This window comes from Papaver somniferum, chromosome 9 (assembly GCF_003573695.1).
Source record: "Papaver somniferum cultivar HN1 chromosome 9, ASM357369v1, whole genome shotgun sequence".
Classification (NCBI taxonomy): domain Eukaryota; kingdom Viridiplantae; phylum Streptophyta; class Magnoliopsida; order Ranunculales; family Papaveraceae; genus Papaver; species Papaver somniferum.
In genome coordinates, this window is record NC_039366.1 from 70,083,757 (window position 1) to 70,103,550 (window position 19,794).

General features: G+C 35.8%; 4 protein-coding genes across 6 annotated transcripts; 3 read left to right on the forward strand and 1 right to left on the reverse strand.

Moving 5' to 3' along the window:
- Positions 1 to 10,669: 10,669 nt before the first annotated feature.
- LOC113311000 (cysteine-rich receptor-like protein kinase 10) lies at positions 10,670 to 13,390 on the forward strand. 3 transcript variants are annotated; one of them, XM_026559833.1, is made up of 7 exons: positions 10,670 to 11,500; positions 11,646 to 11,777; positions 11,874 to 11,995; positions 12,110 to 12,320; positions 12,428 to 12,665; positions 12,744 to 12,885; positions 13,000 to 13,390. In XM_026559833.1, the coding sequence occupies exons 1-7, from the start codon at positions 10,675 to 10,677 to the stop codon at positions 13,306 to 13,308; spliced, it is 1,980 nt and encodes a 659-aa protein (XP_026415618.1). In that variant the 5' UTR covers positions 10,670 to 10,674; the 3' UTR covers positions 13,309 to 13,390. The 3 variants fall into 3 exon arrangements, with proteins under 3 accessions (XP_026415618.1, XP_026415619.1, XP_026415620.1); XM_026559834.1 differs by having other exon boundaries at positions 12,807 to 12,885; XM_026559835.1 differs by having other exon boundaries at positions 11,126 to 11,420.
- Positions 13,391 to 13,435: 45 nt separating this feature from the next.
- Positions 13,436 to 14,175, forward strand: LOC113311003 (acylphosphatase). The gene is made up of 2 exons (XM_026559837.1): positions 13,436 to 13,695; positions 13,791 to 14,175. Exons 1-2 carry the CDS (start codon positions 13,468 to 13,470, stop codon positions 14,055 to 14,057), a joined length of 495 nt encoding a protein of 164 aa, XP_026415622.1. The 5' UTR covers positions 13,436 to 13,467; the 3' UTR covers positions 14,058 to 14,175.
- A 19-nt stretch (positions 14,176 to 14,194) lies between these two features.
- LOC113311002 (U-box domain-containing protein 14-like) lies at positions 14,195 to 17,835 on the reverse strand. The gene is made up of 4 exons (XM_026559836.1): positions 17,390 to 17,835; positions 16,473 to 16,589; positions 15,839 to 16,252; positions 14,195 to 15,752 (listed from the first exon to the last, which is right to left on the reverse strand). Exons 1-4 carry the CDS (start codon positions 17,660 to 17,662, stop codon positions 14,670 to 14,672), a joined length of 1,887 nt encoding a protein of 628 aa, XP_026415621.1. The 5' UTR covers positions 17,663 to 17,835; the 3' UTR covers positions 14,195 to 14,669.
- A 489-nt stretch (positions 17,836 to 18,324) lies between these two features.
- On the forward strand, positions 18,325 to 19,432 carry LOC113312115 (uncharacterized protein At2g39795, mitochondrial-like). The gene is made up of 3 exons (XM_026560874.1): positions 18,325 to 18,634; positions 18,802 to 19,172; positions 19,273 to 19,432. Exons 1-3 carry the CDS (start codon positions 18,347 to 18,349, stop codon positions 19,430 to 19,432), a joined length of 819 nt encoding a protein of 272 aa, XP_026416659.1. The 5' UTR covers positions 18,325 to 18,346.
- Positions 19,433 to 19,794: the final 362 nt, after the last annotated feature.

The window sequence follows — 19,794 nt, forward strand, 5'->3', positions numbered from 1 at the left end:
TGAGTGCTTTTTTACCAAGATAACTTAGATTGCAAACCCTGATATATGAAAACTATATAAAGGATACGTCTAGCAACTGGAAAAACTAATCCCCACACCTCCTGTGTGATATTAGTTGGTTTTGCTAGAGTCGATTCTCCTTTAAACGTAGGTTTCTTCTCGAGACCCTATCGATTAACGACTTAAAGCCTTCATTGGGATTGTGAAGCCAGACGAAACTACTTCTCTTGTAGTTGAGCGATCTGATCTTTCCATTTTCTATCGTACGAGTTCAATTGAATAATTGACTTGAGACTATATCTACGATAGGGCAAGATAAAAAGAAATCACAAACATCTTCGTCTCATCGTTTGTGATTCCATAATATCTAGTTTCGCTACCATACGATTTAGATTATTGTGAGGTGATTGATAATACTAGGCTATTCTTCGGGAATATAAGTCCGGTTTATTATTTGGTTCATGTTCACCTTGATTTTTATCAAAAGACCGAACAAACTTGTAGGTTTATCTGTGGGAGACAGATTTATCTATTATCGTAGACTTTTCTGTGTGATACAAATTTGTTTATTAAAGTCTTCGACTTTGGGTCGTAGCAACTCTTGGTTGTGGGTGAGATCAGCTAAGGGAATCAAGTGTGTAGTATCCTGCTGGGATCAGAGACGTAAGGAGCGCGATTGTACCTTGAATCAGTGTGATATTGATTAGGGTTCAACTACAGTCCAGACCGAAGTTAGTTTGTAGTAGGCTAGTGTCTGTAGCGGCTTAATACAGTGTGATGTTCAATCTGGACTAGGTCCCGGGGTTTTCTGCATTTGCGGTTTCCTCGTTAACAAAACTTCTGGTGTCCGTGTTATTTCTATTCCGCATTATATTTTGTTATATAATTGAAATATCACAGGTTGTGCGTTGTATCGATCAATTGTGAAATCCAACCTTTTGGTTGTTGATTGGAAATTGATTGATCCTTGGATATTGGTCTTTGGTACCATCCAAGTTTATATCTCTCTTGTATTTGATAAAGACTCGCAGATTTCTATTTGCTTGAGTATAGATCAAACCGAGAGATAGAGATATTAACTCCTTGATATACTTTTTATTAAGATTGAGTCTGACTGTCTAGTTAATTCTCTTAAAATTATATTCGAGTTAGTCCATACAGATTGCTAACCGAAATATTGGGTGTGGTTGTTAGACCCCCGCTTTTTCACGGTGCTTTTCCATAAAATTTTTCTTTTGTCTACTGTTGCACCCATTGATCTTTTTTTGTGCGGTGCTCTTACCACAAATGTACAATGCTTAACCAGGTCCAGTTTTTGATATCTTGAAGTCTCGGCTGCGCAAAAAATAACCATGAGCCTAATATCTATACTCAAATTTTGAATAGAATTCTTCGTGTCTTCAAATATTTTTAGACACCTCTCAAGCTATAATGGAATAACAAGGCACACCAAAGTTATAAGCGAATTTCGAGGCCCAGTTAAGAATGCTCTCCTCACTTGATTATGTACCTATAATTACTTTTGCGAACACTGCTGAAAACTCTACGAACAATGCCGTATTTGCCGCTTCCACAATTCACTGTATAAATGATTATGTAATGGTCATTATTATTGACTACTAACATATTTGAGAATATATTTGTAGGCGACTTTGGGTAATATGCGCGGTTAGGTGGTTTGCATCAAAGAGAAGTAATAAGGATAACGTACCATTGAAACTTGAAAGCTTATGATTCTTCGACTCTGAAAACTAGGAATCTACTGCAGGAAACGGGTAAGATGTACAACTATAAGAATATGCTAAAACATTGTTAATACATTTACCATAATTGTTGTTCACAGTAAGTAGAACTCCCAATTCGGGCAAACGTGTTAGTAGTGAATATGAATAGTATTGATTTACTAATAATACATGTAAATGAATATTGTTATATCAATCCACATAATATCTTACACTAATATAAGGAAAATAGATCTTTTTGGTAGGACCCCCTAAATTACTAAGTTGTCGTAATTTAAATTACCAAGTTTTATTATATCATGTAAATTCATTAAAAATAAAGGGTAGAAATGTATATTAAATAACACAAGATTAAAAATGTCATTCGAAACGTACATATTTACAGAAATGCTATTGTTTTTAAAAATAAATCAAAAATTTTAATAATTTAATATCTTTCAAAATATACACCAGATTTTTATAAGAATTATATATTTGAATAGCTCTTTCAATTATCTACGTAACGAGTACAAATAAGAATAATAAATTTTTATTTTACAGAATAAATTTCATTGCTATCAAATTTAATATTGTTGGATGAGTCAATTTTAAAAATGTGCATCGCACATGTGTTCTCACTAGTAGAAGTAATATTGACTCACAAATATGCGATATATATTATATATCATCTTATTTATTTTTTGAGGCATATATTATGCACATGTGTTCTCACTAGTATATATAAGTAAATATTGACTCACAAGTATGCGATATATATTATAGATCATCTTATTTATTTTTTGAGGCATATATTAAAATCATGTATGAAGAATCTTTGTTTTGATTGTGTGGATGGATGAGGTCATCAGGCCCCGAAATACAAATATCTGGTGCGTATGCACCGCGTTAAAAGGTTGTTACTTGGGAAGCAGAAGCAAAGTCTCATTTCCAAGACCCCAAACCCCAGTGCAAAGAATACAAATCCACCAGACATTGAAGCAATTTAAAGTTTTCACACGAAATCCTCATGTTTGTCGAATTCTATGAAATTTCTTTAGTAACAAAAATATTCATACTGGTTTTAGCAAGAAAAAGCCCAAAAAAACAGTACCCAATCTGACTGAATGCACTCAAGCAAACATTAAAAAGCTCAAGAAGGAAAATGAGGGCCTTTAGTATGAGACATGTTCTTATATCACGCAAATTTATTTGGTTTCTTGGTTGGAGAAGATCAATTCAACCACGAATAAAGTCCCCTATGGTTAAAATGGAGGTGTATTGGCGTCCATGTCCTCTTGATTTCATAATTAGTTCTAGAATCGAGAGACAATCATAAGTGAGTTTTTGCCTACTGTAAGTGGTACTTACATTGGTTGCCAAGGAATTCATCAATTCATTGAACTCTTCTGTGTGCTCCCCAAGTTCTCTACTGCAGGTTTCAACTGTCCAAGCACCACCACCACTTAGAAAAGGTCTTTCGAGAAAGTTTGCCAATAAGTTGTCTTTTAAGGACTGGGGATCTTGTTGTGTGTTTAGTGGCCCAATAGGAAGAAACACAAGAATGTATTCTTGGGCTTCAAAACTGCTAAAGTACATGGAACTTTTTCTCACTGAAATTTCTCTTGGAAATAGAAGAGAATTAATTATTTATATATTTTGAAATGTAGAATTAATTTTTTTATTTCTTACGTGAAAAAATATTTACACACACAGGGAAAAAATTGTCCAAGGAACCAACAAGTAACATAAATAGAAACCCTAGACGATCAATGAAACCCTTCAATTGTAAAATCCTTAAAATTAAAGCTGATAATCCGTAAGAGTTAAAAATTAAAGGAAGATCAGTAAATGACAAAAAAATCAATGAAACCCTTTAATTTATTTGTTTTTTTTTTTGCGTTAATTAAGCATTGATTACGACGGGCTATTGTTATTGGACTTGGTTTATTAAATGATAATTTTTACAGTTCCACTACTTCAATTTTTACTACGAAAATACAAGTTGAAATTACTAATTAATTAAGTAGAGTTGTAGAGAGAAAAGTATGATACGTCCCATGTTCGACATTTTCGTAACCACCAACAAAGTAAGTCCCAACAAATATCTGTTGAGAAGAAAAAAATTTGTTATTAGTGCTAGAGTTGAGAATTCGTTGAAACAAAAACAATCAATCTATCACGGAATATAACTTTTTTTTTTCTTGGAGATAAATTGGATGCTATTGCCATCTCCTTTCATAATGATAACTATAACAATCTCTATTGGTATTACTGTTGGAGAAACATAACCAGGTAGACTGGTAAGTCCTTTTGAATTTTTTAGGGTTTCCATTTTTGTAGATCAACTTCCTTGCTGATTCTAACTTGTTATTATTTTTAGACAACTATATTGTCCAACTTCGTTGGTTTTATACATCAAAATAAACATAAAATCCGTTGGTTTTTCTTAGTTGTGCATGTCATGTGGCAATATATTTTTATGCATTAGAGCATTTTTAAGTGTGGGTGTGGTGTTTACGTGCGTTTATACTGCCCGTTGATTGAGCTCTATATGCAGCTATTGGTCCTAGAAATACCCAAACATACAAAAATTTTCCTATGCCATGATATTCCATCGTACAAAAATCTACCTAAAATACAGAATCAAAATGTATATACCTTATCTTACTTGTCCGCCTTTTTGCCATGAATCAATTACCTCCTTTAAGAAGATATAAATAAATAAATATTACCTCTGCTTATGCATATGTACAGTTTAAAGAATAATTTATTTGGGGTTTTCTTTAGCATTAATTAAGCACCGATTACGGACAAGCTATTGTTATTGAACTTGGTTTATTAAATGATAATTTGCACTGTTCCACTGCTTCAATTTAAACTACGAAAATACAAGTCAAAATTACTAATGAAATAGAGTTGCGGAGAGAAAAATATGATACTTACTATCTTTGAAATTTTCGTAACCACCAACGAAGTACGTCCCAGCAAAGATCTGTTGAAAATAACAAAATTTAGTTACGCAATGCTAGAGTTGAGAATCCGTTGAAACAAAAATAATGAATTCGTGAAGGAACTTGTCTTAAGGATAGATTGGATACTATTTCCGCCTCCTTTCAAAATGATAACTATACCAATCTCTATTAGTGTTGCCGTTGGAGAAACATAACTAGGTAAACTGGTAGGTCCATTTAAATTTTTCAGGGTTTCCATTTTTGGTGATAAACTCTGAAAAAGCGGGGGTCTAACAACGAAACCCAATATTTCGTTTAGGCAATTTGTATGGACTAACTCCAATATATTTCCAAGAGAACCAACTAGACAGTCAGACTCAATCAAGAAAAATACATTTAAGAGTTATATCTCTGTTTCTCAATGTAATCAGCAAATCCAATAGATAGAAATCCGCAAGCCTGATTATTATGAGAAACAACTTGAACGGTACCAAAAACCAATGTTCAAGTGTCAATCGATTTATATCAACAACCAAAGGTTGGATTATCTAATTGATTGAACTACGCAGAACCTGTGATATTTCAATTATATAAAAAATATAATGCGAAAAAGAAATAACACAGACACCAGAAATTTTGTTAACGAGGAAACCGCAAATGCAGAAAAACCCCGGGACCTAGTCCAGATTTGAACCCCACACTGTATTAAGCCGCTACAGACTCAAGCTTACTACAAGTTAACTTCGGACTGGAATGTAGTTGATCCCTAACCAATCTCACACTGATCAATGTACAGTCACGTTCCTTACGCCTTTGAATCCCAGCAGGACTCTACGCACTTGATTCCTTAGCTGATTTCACCCACAACTAAGAGTTGCTACGACCCAAAGTCGAAGACTTGATAAAAAAATCTGTCTCACATAGAAAAGTCTATTGAATAGATAAATCCGTCTCCCACAGAAATACCTACGAGTTTTTGTTTCGTCTTTTGATAAATCAAGGTGAACAAGAACCAATTGATACCCCGGACTCATATTCCCGAAGAACAGCCTAGTAATATCAATCACCTCACAAAAACTTAACTGTATCGTAGCGGAACAAGATATTGTGGAATCTCAAAGAATAAGACGAAGAGCTTTGTGATTATTTTTTATCTTACCTATCGGAGATTGAATCTCGAGCAAATCTTAGAGAAGATAGTACTCAATACGATAGAACAAAGTAAGATCAGAACAGGCAACTACAGAGAAAATAGTTAGGTCTGGCTTCAGAATCCCAATGAAGTCTTTAAGTCGCTTACCTATAATGGTTTTAGGAAAAACCTAGGTTAAAGGAGAATCGACTCTAATCGCAACTAGTATCACACAGGAGGTGTAGGGATTAGGTTTCCCAGTTGTTAGAGATCTCCCTTATATAGTCTTCAAATTAGGGTTTGATAACTTTGGGACAAAGTAATCAATATTCACCGTTAAATGAAAACCTGATTAGATTCAAGCTAATATCTTTCAACTGTTAGATTGATTTAGCTTGTTACACAAAAGTGAAGTGTACCTTCATTTATATATGGGTAACCGTACCTAAACATGTACACTTAGTTGTCTCAACAATAGTTAACCGAAGTTAGCCATATGAACACTTTCATATCAACCTTGTTCATCTTAATCACAACTAGTTCAAATGATTCAAATGAAACTAGTTAGAGTTGTTCAATTGTTTATATTCTCACAGAAGTATACAAGACACAAGTGAAGCAAAATCAGTTTTGATTCACTCGAATCAATTCATGAACATTATAGTCACGGTTTGCAAAGATTGCATTCCTTATTATATAAATGTATTTTCTCATGAGTATGTAAACATACTTAACCGATTTTAGAATTTAACCCACTTAAGTATGCAAATGGGTACACATACCTAAGTTCCCGGACTTGGTCTTGTTCACCAGTATGCAAACGGGTACGCATACTGTCGTTCATGATCAAACTCAGTTGAAATCATTATACATACGGGTATGCATACTATAGTTCCCGGACTTCAACTGTTGAATCAGTACGCATACAGGTATGCATACTAATTCCCGTACTTGGAATACTCTTGCAACAGTTAGCATACAAGTACGCATACTGTGCTATATCCAATCAATGGTTAATTGTTCTAAACACCCATTTTAATTATTGAAACATTCTTAGAAAGACGAGAATAGCTGTCTCACACAAACTATTAGCTTCAAAGCAATTTTCAAGGGATCAAATGATCAATACGAAACATTCAGAGTCTACATCAAATGACTGTCTCACACAAATTATATAAGATGTTACCAGGAAGTTTTCATATGATCATCTTTTGACTTTCGTCAAGAATAAAAGATGAACTTGGTTAAAGCGAAAGCTTACCAGCACATATTTCGAGAAATATGTAAGCGAGTTAAACTCAGCTCGAAATATCAAATGTGTATAATTTAAAGTCTATATAGCCATACGACTTTTGTCTCAATAGGAGATAGAATAAAAATAGATTTCTGAGTGATAGATGAGTTCAAGTCTCCACATACCTTTTATTGATGAAGTTCCACAATTAAACTTCCATTGGTAGTTCTTAGTCTTCAATCGATGAACGCTGTGAAGTCTAAATCTCAACTACACATTCTATCCTAATCCGAGACATAGCTATAAGTAGACTAGAAATCAAGACTTATAGTTTTGACAACTAAACTTGAAAAACAAGCTTGAGATAGCAACGCTTGCGAGTTCGACCGAGCAGTGCTCTAACAAACTCTATTGTTGATTTTAACTTGTTATTATTTTTAGACAACTAGGTTGTCCAACTCCGTTGTTTTTTTCTTAACTGTGCGTGTCATGTGGCAATACATATTTATGCAATGGAGACTTTTTAAGTGTGGATATGGTGTTTAGATACATTTAAATTGCCCGTTGATTGAGCTCTATGTGTAGGTACCGGTTTTAGGAATACTCAGACGTACCAAAAATTTCCTATGTCATGATATTCCATCTTACAAAAATATATCTAAAATACAAAACCAAAATGTATATTCATCAGTTTACTTGTTTGCATTTTTTTCATGAATCGATTACTTCCATTAAAAAAATATAAATAAACAAATATTACCTTTTACATATGTACAGTACAAGGAATAAATATGCTTAATTTATTTGGGGTTTCCTCTGCATTAATTAAGCACTGATTTCCGACGGGCTATTGTTAGTGGACTTGGTTTATTAACTGATAACTTCTACAGTTCTACTACTTCAATTATTACTACAAAAATACAAGTCAAATTTGCTAATTAAGTAGAGATGTAGAGAAAGGTATGATACGTACCATGTTCGACATTTTCCACCAACAAAGTAAGTCCCAACAAAGATCTGTTGAGAAGAACAAAATTTAGATAGTAGTGCTAGAGCTGAGAATGCGTAGAAACTAAAATAATCAATCCGTCAAGGTACATAAATTTTTTGTCTTAAAGATATATTGAATGCTATTACCGCCTCCTTTTAAAATGATAACTATATTATACCAATCTCTATTGTTGATGCCGTTGGAGAAACATAACCAGGTAAAATGGTTAGTTCTTTTGAAAAATTTTAAGGTTTCCATTTTTGGTGTCAACTTTATTGCTGATTCTAACTTGTTATCATTTTTAGACAACTAGGCTGTCCAACTCCCTTGGTTTTATGCATCAACATACACATAAAGTCCGTTGTTTTTTCTTAGTTGTGCATATCATGTGGCAATACATTTTTATGCATTGGAGACTTTTTCAGTGTAGGTCTGGTCTTTACATACATGTGCGTGAAGGACTAAAATGTATGTGTTTTCTGGTTGAAGAACGTCTAACCAAAATCGGGTGATGTTCATGACCATCATTGTAAATAAGGATCTCTAGCAGGACTGATCCTTGGTTAACCATCGGTGTCAAAATCCCCTTTAACAGACAGGTTCAGATTGAGTATCTACCTAGCTTTCCTTGAGAGGTATTAAAGTTTTTGTTATTCAAATGCGTCAACATCAGTATTTTGTGCAGGTTATTGTGTTGTTGAAACTTGGAATCAAGCGTATGAATAATGAGTTAAGAGAATGTTATGTAGTGTAATATCTTTATCTTTTAATTCGTGCATTCTCCATATATAATAGAGTTTTTCACTAAAATTGACAAAATGGGAGATTGCTAGAGCACTACTCGGTTGAACCCTGAACCCACCAAGCGTTGGTATGTCAAGGTTAGTTATCATATTTTAGTATCAAAACTCATAAGTCGGTTGATTAGATTACTAGAGTCAACTTCGTTAGGTTAGACTAGGAATCTAGAAATTATTGAGACATATAAGTATTACTCTGAAGACCTGAAAAATCCGAAGACGTATCGACTTCAACGAAGACATCATCCTTCCACTTGAGGTTAGTTGTACATGACTTGACTAGTTTCCATTTCTTTATCGTAAACTTTCAAGTCATTTATGATTGAAAACATAACATACAGAGTTATATACATAAAACTCTAGTATTAAAAGCTTAATCATCTTATTATGATCTAAGTGTCAAGGAACAATATATCAATATTTATGAATGTCTTATATTGGTATATTAAATTATGAAATATAATGCTTATCTTTTAAATGAAAACTTAAGAAAACACCGTAACTGTGAAAGTTACTCAAAGTCTCAAAGTGAAGTTTGAGGGGGTTAACACTAATGATTAAAACCAGATAGTAACTCAGTATATGCTAATGATAAATTGAGTGAAGTCGACACCACTTGACCCCCATGTACATCCGCCACATCACGTGTGACCTTTCTCCATTTTTCCTTGTACTCCCTCCGTCCCACCATTAAATGACCTATTTGTTTTTAGGTTTTGTCCCACCATTAAGTGACCTATATCACTAAACAAGAGATATTTATAAAATTATCCTTTTAATTGATTATAAGAAAAACTAGAAATATGCATAATTTGATAGGCATGTTTATATTCGTTACGTAAGTGTTTTAAAATGCTTTTCAATGGTATGAAGATTGCGAACATCCATGGTGTAGTTTGAGAGATAAACCATTTCAAAATTTCACTAGTTATTATCCACAAGGGTATAATTGTAAAAAAAACTTAAATATATTCTTTTCCCTTGTTTGCCTTAAAAATTGTGCAAACTTGAACTAGGTCACTTAATGGTGGGACGGAGGGAGTATATCTTTGTTTTGGTCAAATCTTTATGACACTAGTGTTCTGCACGTGCAAGCTGGGTCCAGATCTATCACTTTTGTCCGAGTTCACAAAGTTAATTTTCAAATAAACTAAATTACTAATATACCCTTATATTATTTATTTCCCATCGCTTGTATGGGCATGGATTAAGGGCAAAATGGTCCAACGAAATTTGCAGCTTCATTGCTACAGTGCCTAAGGGGTCTTCCCTAAGGAACAATATATCAATGTTTGTGAATGTCTTATATTGATATATTAAGTTATGAAATATAATGCTTATGTTTTAAATGAAAACTTAAGAAAACACTGTAACTGTGAAAGTTACTCAAAGTGAAGTTTGAGTGGGTTAACACTAACGATTAAAACCATTTAATAACTCAGCATATGTGCTAATGATAATTTGAGTGAAGTCAATAGACCCCACTTGACCCCTTGTACACGTGTGACCTTTCTCCATTTTCGGTCGTATATCTTTGTTTTGGTCAAATCTTTATGACATTATTATTATCTCTAGATTTTTTCCTTTCAAAATTCAACCCCATTTCGTTGCAAGTGGGGCAGCAAATTTTGGCGTGTCAAAGGGGCGCTGAATATATATTCTTTTTCAACTGTCCAAGGAATTCATCTACCGACCTGTTTACGAAAAATCAAACAAGGTGCCCCACTCGTTAGGCAACAAATCATGCCAGACAGAAGCAAAACTTCCTTGTCCTTCCCTCTCTACCAGTAGCTTACTTTAGTAGCAGTGAGTGAGTTTAAAAAAGACTGAAGAACGAAAATGAAAATGAAAACAGAAAAAAACATGAAATTAAGAATGAGATACTGCTTGCTGATAATACTCATAATCAATTACTACAGTGTCTGTATATTTGCAGAACCAGTTTTTCTTCGAGAATACTGTTCAGGAGGTAATTACACTGCTAACAGTACTTACCAGTCTAACCTCAACCTCCTACTCTCTTCATCACTCACTGTCTTTCGAAGCGTAGTCAGTATCGTGAACGAACATCGAAGTGCAAGTTATGGTTCAGAGCCTGATTCTGCTTATGGGTCTTACCAGTGTAGAAGTGATCTTACATCGAAAGATTGTGAAGGTTGTTTTGATTCAGTAACTGGAGATATTTTAAATAGCATTAGATGTCCAAATTCTAGACAAGGGATTGTATGGTACGAAGAATGCATTTTAAGGTACTCGAACGAATCGTTTATTCCAGTTGTTCAAGAAAAACCAGTGTTTTATATCGTAAACGAAACTAAGGTTACTAGTAATCGAGATGAGTTTAATAAGACCTTAGCTGGGTTGATGGATGAGCTAGTCAGAGAAAGTACTGCTTCTGAAGATAGTCACCAATTTGCTACTGGAGAAGCAAATTTAACAGAATCTAGGAAGATTTATGGATTGGTGCAATGTACACCAGATATTTTGTCAAGTGATTGCAGGAACTGCCTTAACCGGGTTGTCAGGAATTTATCAGTATGCTGCCTTGGAAAAGTTGGTGCAAGAGTTCTTAATCCAACTTGTAATTTCAGGTATGAATTACATCCTTTCTATGAATCCAAGGTTATGAATGCAACAGCTCCTCAATCGTCCTTGCCTACTTCAACAAATGGTAAGTTGTGTGTTTACGTCCATGATCTTTCCGAAGTTCAATCTGTAACATAGAGCAAAAACGTAGTTTTTGGGATCTGAAATCAATAATTGAACTAGTTGTTTCATATATCCATTCCAATGCATGTTCTATATGTTTCTTGCAGCAAAGAGAAAGAACTCTTCTGGCAAATTTGCTATTATTATGGCCGTTCTTTCAGTTATTGCAGTACTCTGCATAATTGCAATTTGGTGCTTATGCTCACGAAAAGCATCAAGGAAAACAAAGAAATTTGATAGTGAGTACCCAGAAGGCTTGAATTAACATGTTCTGAAAGAGTTATTGTTTTAGTCATTAAGATTCTCATTTTGCTGCTCTTGTTGCGTTGCTGAAGAAATTTATGAGATTCAGAGTGCTGAATCTGTCCAGTTCAACTTCGATTCAATAAAAGCTGCCACTGACAATTTCTCTACTGCTAACAAACTCGGGGAAGGTGGTTTCGGTCCCGTATACAAGGTATTACAAACATTCTAATAATACTGAAGTTGTAATTATACTAGTATTCTTCAACGTTAATGTTCTACATTGTCAAATCTTCATTCCGTCTGTTTTCATGTTTTTTCCAATCAGGGTACACTTTCTGATGCCCAAGAGATAGCTGTGAAGAGGCTCTCTAAAAATTCAGGTCAAGGCGAAGTAGAATTTAAGAACGAGGTTGTTTTACTTGTAAAACTGCAGCACAGAAACCTTGTGAAGCTTCTCGGTTTCTGCCTGGATGGACAAGAAAGACTACTTGTTTACAATTTCATGCCGAATTCAAGCCTGGATAGATTGATATTCGGTTTGCACCATATGCCGTGTCCGCTTCTTTCTATTTATGCTCCTATGGTTTCTTTCGTTGTATGTAAATAATGACTTACTTCATCATTAGCTCGAATGAATGTGTAGGCCCAGTTCCACGCACACATTTGGATTGGAAAAAACGCTATAAGATTATAGGAGGGATCGCAAGAGGGCTTCTTTACCTGCACGAGGATTCCCGACTTAAGATTATTCATCGTGATCTCAAGGCCAGCAATGTATTATTAGATGCAGACATGAACCCCAAGATTGCTGATTTTGGCATGGCTAGACTTTTCAAGGTGGATCAAACTCAAGCCAGTACAAATAGAATTGTTGGAACATAGTAAGTATTCATATTAAGCACAACATTGATATTCGACTTTCGTTGGTCGAGGCAATTGTTGAATAATTTTACCTGCAGTGGGTACATGGCTCCAGAGTATGCAATGCATGGAAAATTCTCTGACAAAACAGATGTCTTCAGTTTTGGTGTCTTAGTTCTGGAGATTATTATCGGAAAAAAGATCAACGATCCAGCAATCTCTGGAGACCTTCTCAGCTATGTGAGTTGAAACAGTTTCATGTGTAATGTATCTCTTTTTCTTCTGTAAATCCTTAAGTTGGACATAACTCAAGGCTACCTTGGAACTCAAGAACCCGATGACAAATTGTTGCAGACATGGAGACACTGGAACAACGGGACAGCATTAGAAATGTTAAGTTCGAATTTGAAAGACAATCATTCTGAAAGTGAAGTAATGAGATGCATCCACATTGGATTATTATGTGTTCAGGAGAATGCAGCTGACAGACCCACTATGGCCAAAATCGTTCTAATGCTTAACAACTACTCTACTAATCTACCAGTACCATCAGTGCCTGCTCTTTTTTCTCATAGTTTCAAGAATCATGATTTTACTTGGGGAGCGAATACAGACCCATCAAGTGTTAATGAAGCTTCAATTACTGAATTATTCCCTCGCTGATAATGCCACAAAATTGAAGTACACTTCAAAGTATTGTATACTCTCCACTATGATCTTCACAGAGTGTAGTCTAACACTTGTTTGGGTGCTTAAATAAATTTATCTTGTGGTATTTGTTCAGTTCTCTCACTGCTCATTCCATTTCTATCCCTGTTGTTAATGGCAAACACAATCATCCCTAGATTCAACCATATACTCAAACGAATTCCCATCTTTTCTTCTTATTCTTCCCTGATTAGATGTTCATCTCCTTTTTCCCCTCTTACTTTCACACCAATTAAGACTTCCTCCTCTCCTTTCACACCTCTTTCAGCTTCCATGAGCAGTGACAGTAACCCCACCAATGGTGAATCTCCAGTCAATCCACCACCAATCTCCACCAAAACAGTAAGATCCTTACCCTCCTTTCCTTCATCTGTGTTCAATATCATTCTGGGCATTAATTTGATTTTATTTTTGTAATTTTTGATGGGTTTTTTCAGGTTAGGGTTGTGGTGAAAGGAAGAGTTCAAGGAGTATTTTATAGGAATTGGACAATTGAGAATGCTAATGAATTAGGTCTGAAAGGTTGGGTACGCAACAGAAGAGATGGTTCAGTTGAAGCACTTTTCTCTGGTGATCCTGATTCAGTCGGTAACATGGAAGAAAGATGTAGACGTGGTCCAAGAGATGCCCTTGTTACCTCTCTTCAAGTTTTTCCTTCTACTGATGAACCGGGAGATACTTTTGTGCGCTACCCAACTCTTTAATCTTGTTTGCGAAAATAATAGAAAATATGTCACTTGCGAGCTCATGTTGGCGCCATGCCTAATGCAGACTCTTTTGTTTGTAATTGTATCAATGAACTCAAGTTACTTTTAATTGATATTGCTAGCAAACAACTCTCTGGTGCATGACATGGCCATTGCATATCTTAATTCTTACATCCAGCAAGGAAATGTTGCAGAAAATTGATGTGTACAGTTCCATGAATACATAATCTAATCGAACAAAAATACAAACTCGAGAGAGAACAAAAAAAGTGGAAGAAACAAAACACTGAACAAACATGAACAATACAAAGCTAATCACATCTTAGCTTACTGACAGATGCTTTAGATGGCTTGTGGATGATGCTGCAGCCTACAATGATTTTTCTTTGCTGTTCTGCCTGCATTCCACTCACTGATGCAGCTTTCTTCATCTTCAATACCCATTTGCAGTAAATACTGTTCTCAACTTTTAATCCTTTTATACAACAACAACAATAACACCTTCACTACATACATTTACCCAAAAAACTACCTACTAGTTTGCATATATTGTGGCCATGACAATCACAGAACAGAGACAACTCTCCTGTTTTATGAGGTCATGTAATTTCATGGGCTATCTTCGGCGTCAGGTTCAGCTTTCCGTTGCATGAGTTCAAGAAGATTACCCGCTTTTCTTTTGGCTCTATCAGTACCATTCTCTGATAATTCTTTTAATGCCTCCTCTGCTCCAAGTTCCTTCAAAGTTTTTAGACGTTGCACGTCACCAGTACAGAGTGACCACAACACAGCTGCAGCATTCTCTCGGTTTCTTGGTGATCCAGTTCTCATTACATCGATTAAAGCAGGGATTGGTTCAGCTAGACCTATTGCAGTTTTCCCCTCATGGTGGCTTGCAAGGATTGCCATTATAGCAAGTGCTTCATCCACCATCCCACCACCAGCATCCTTAAGCAGCCTCATCAAAGGCACCACAATTCCTGCCCTAACAGCCCTTACCTTGTTTCCCTGATAGATTGAAAGGTTAAATATTGCAGTTGCAGCATCTTTTTTCCCTCGAGGGCTTCCCTGGCACAGCAAGTCAATTAGAGCTGGGATGGCTCCTGCTGCGCCTATTGCCACCTTGTATTCATCAACCACAGATAAACTGAAAAGGGTTGCTGCTGCATTCTCTCTCGCTTCCATGCTGCCCGATTTTAGCACTTCGACTATATCAGGTATTGCTCCAGCATTGACTATATTCCCCTTGTTAGTCTCATTTATTGAAAGATTGAGGAGTGCTGTAACCGCGTGTTCTTGAGTCCTATTATCAGGGGATGACAATAGCTCTACAAGCAAGGGGATAACTCCAGCATCCGCAATGCAAACTCTGTTATCAGCATTCCTTTTTGCTAACAATCGGAACTCACCAGCAGCTGCTCTTTGTTCTTCTGGATTACCATGTGACAGTTTCTGTAACAAGGCTTCTATACCCGCCCGATCACGGTCTGGAACAGAATTGCTCGAGTTTTTGTTTTTACAGCTCCCTTGATTCTTCGGAAGTTCGATCCCATTGCTCTCACACCACTGAGCTATTAGACTCTTCAATACATAGTTTGGCGTGAGGGCTGTGTGTGACAAGGTCTGCTGAGTTTTGGGACAAGTCTTGTGCCCAGCGTCTAGCCATTTTTGGATGCATGTACGCTCATAAGTCTGCAAAAGAAAGTTCAAATCATTAGAGAATGAGAAACCAGACCATAACTAAACCAACAGTTTTGAAGGCAGCCGGAGATCAAGACCTGTCCAGTAGAGACAATGACTGGATCCTTCATCAATTCAAGGGATATAGGGCACCGGAAATCATCAGGGATGACCGAGGATCTACTTCTCATAAAGACCTTCTCATTTTCGGAAGTTTCTGCACCCGTATTTTCAGCGAGTACAGAATCTTTAAGCTTTTTAAGCAGTACAGACATCTCTTCGAGCCAATCTCCCGGATCTCCGCCGCTGGAGATAACCATTTCATGCAAAGCAAGAGATTCTTTCTTTAGATCATTTATAGTCTTAAGTTGCAGTTTTTCTGAAAGCCTTTTTAGGATGGAAGGGTCAGGATCCTTTTCATTTTGGGCAGAGTACAAATCCATGTACAGTTGTACATCCGGTGAGTCCATTCTTTCTTTTGCCCTCCTGAACTGAGCGTGCACTAGCTCAATCTGGAAAGTGTGAAACAATCACAGCCAGTATCTTAATATTTTCCTGAAGCCATAATATTATACTGCTCATATAATGTACATAAAACTATAGGACTGTATGCAAATAGAGAAGCAAAGCTATTCTGAAGTTTCCATGAATCATCTGTAAGAAAGAAACAACAAAGTCGGACCAAAATTAAATTGTTGTTCTATTTAGAAATATGTATGGTTATGTATTTACCTGCTCATGAACTTCTTCCGAAATATTGAGCTTATCATATGAAATCTCACTCAATGCTTGCTCAATTTGCTCTGTCACGTCATGGAAATGCTTCACAATATTGTCTTTTTGTAAGGCCTGCACCACAGGAAGCTTACTTAAAGACCCATAATATCTTGTTTACAGCTCCCTGAAACTACTTGATCACATCATACAGACACCTAATAGAACAAAAGTTGAAACTGCCCGGTCGTTTTAATAAAAGACGAACATAACTGAACTATTATAATATCTGTACAAGATCCAATCCCACAAGTAGTAAACATCATATCATAATGATTTGGATAATGCAGGAAAACTATTAGTTCTACTCCATATCTAAAGCTTTTGTCGGGTTTTTTCCAAACCAAATTTCAGCTTCAGATCAGTTCGACAAGAGAATGTAAAGCGTATATGACAAATATGATTCATGAATATGCTGGATACTAGAAAACTTCTAATCATAAATCAGAACTACCATCAAAATAAATCACTAAGACATGCACCTAACATGCATCTGATTTCGCTTTGGACATCCACCTAACTGATGCCAGTTGCAGCTTCAATCAATTCAAAAGTAATTGTAGTATATTACGATTACAGAGTGCAAAACTAGTAATCTCCTACTGACAGATCAAAAAAAAAAAAAAAAGTAGTATACTACAATTTGCTATATATGGGTCATGAAAATGATGGGATACTAGAATCACATTGAACCCTTCTTAGCCTATATCCAAATTAATCTAAATTAACTTATAATAGTAATAGTAATTATATTGCAATCTGATTCTCTTAAATACTGAAAAAATGGACTTTATCACATCAAATATGGGAGTAGATCAAAGATATCTCTGCAACAAAATCTAATAAAAACCCAGAACTTGAAATTAAAAGATTACCTGAAAAAGCTTACTTCCTTCATTAACAGATCTAAGTAAATTTTTAGCTGCTTCAAGACCAACTTTCAAAGAACCCAAACCTCTAATCTCATCTTCATCAATAAGTACTTCACTATCTTTTAATTCTTCAAACAGAGGACTTAATAATTTAACTCTTCTTAATAAATTACTATACAATTTCTTTGATGTGTTTTTACATTCAGGAAACCCTGATATTTCTCTTACAATTTCAAATAATTCATTTACTACTACTACTCTCTCTGAATCCTCCATTAAAGCTCAAAAAAAAAAATTCGAAACTATTTCAGAAATGGGTTTTTTCTGAGCTGATTATAAAGTAAGATTCCTGGGGTTCGATTTACAGAAGACAAAATTCTCTACAAGATATGAAATTTAATAATTCGCCATTGAAGAAATAATAAAATAAAAAGAATAAAGAAATTGAAATTATTGATTGCACAAAAAAGTCTGCTTGAAACGATTATATAGAATAGTAGTGAGAAAAAGGAGATGAAAGTCAAGTCTATGATTTTGACGAAGTTTGACTAAATTTTGACCGTATTGCCCTTGAATGGTGTTTGAAATTGTGAACACCGATGAGGGTGTTTGGGTAATTAGAAAAGTTCCTTGACTGGAAACTGGAAAGTTTTTTTTCTGAGGTCCCACTGGTTGTAGTGTTTTGCGGGGATGGTGGACATGGCGGGTTTGGTCAACTAACGTGTAGGAAGATTTTTTTGGTTAGTGAAACCTAGAGTGAGACCCATTCTTCTGATGTTTCTACTGTGAAACCCACGCTCCCAAAATTACAGGCGCGCACCCAAATTCTGGAAGAAAATTATTCTCAAACCCAAAATATATAAAAATCATGTTTTTCCGAGATTTCCAATTCAATAAAACTACTTCTCCTCCTTTTAAAACCCTAAAAACATCGAGATTTCTGAGAAACCCTCGGCAAAAATGGCGACTTTGAGTAGAATGATGAATAAAGCCGCATCTTCAGTAATCCCGCTAGCAACCAGAACTCCTTGTAGAAACTACACCTCTGCCATCTTCACTACCCCATTGAAGACCAGCACCGCCATTAAAACTGTCACCGGCAATAGTAATCTATTTAGAACAACTTCAATTCCAACTCATCGTCAGTTCTCTGCTCTAGCTAAGAAGAAACCAGATTTCGATGACACTCTTCTCAGAGTTATTGATTCTGAAATCGTTGATGCTGAGGAGGAAGCTGGAGATTTTGAGTTTTTTTTTTCTAAATTTGGAAAGTTTGTTTATGAATTTCTGTAATGGGTTTGTGTTAATTTTGTAATTAGTTACTTTAATTGTGATTTCATAGTAAGAGATTAATTTGGTTGCCCTTGTCTTCATCAATTGAACAAGATTACTGTCTGTATGTGTGTTCTCAATAGGTTGGTGAGGCACCAAGTGAGTTTCCATTCAAGATTGTGGATAATGATGGAGCTGAAACTATTACACTGACTAGGAACTATCAAGGTGAGGAGATCAAAGTCACAGTGTTCAAGCATGATCTCTCTGGTGATTATGAAGAGGGTGATGAGGAAGACCAAGACGACCAGGAAGCAAATCAAGGTGGTGAGGAGGTGGAAGAAGAAGCTGGTTCTCAGCCTGTTGATATGGTTGTAACTGTTACGAAAAAAACCGGTCCAACTTTGGAATTCGATGTTATGGTTGAGGCAGATGAAATTACAATCAACAATTTGGATGTCAAGAATCCAAATGTTTCGGATGAGGATATTGCTTACGAAGGACCTGAGTTCTCGTAAGTTGAGTTCATTTTGAGTTTTGGTTATTATATTTCTTGCTATTGGTTTTTGGAGTTATCTATTGATGTTGGTCTTTTGTTGCGTTTTGTTTTGAAGGAGTTTGGATGCGGAACTGCAGGAAGCTTTCCACACATATTTGGAAGTCAGAGGCATTAAACCAAGCATTGCCAATTTCTCACATGAATATATGGTTAAGAAAGAGCATAAGGAATACACTGCGTGGTTGAAGAACTTGAAGAATTTCATTGCCAACTAGATGTTGCTCGAGTTCAAGAGCTTTTGAAGGTTAAATACTCTTGCGCAGGGTTAGGAAAACAGATTGGGTGTTCACAAATGAATGTTTTTTCTGGTGTTGGACGATGTTTACTAGAAATTGAGAGACAAATACTGGGGTCCGTTGCTGGTGTTGGTCTGTTTAGTGTCTGCAGATCATGGTTAAATACAGGATCGAGCTGTGCAGGTTGTGGTGATGTGCAATAGCCGATAGAAGGTGCACTTAGCCGCGTTGCATAATCCGTTAGGAGATTTGGTTAGTGCTGTGGAAGATTTGGTCAAGGCTAAACAACAAGAACATAACCAGCTGCAGCTGCTTGACCGCACCGTTTCCTTGCTAGTTTG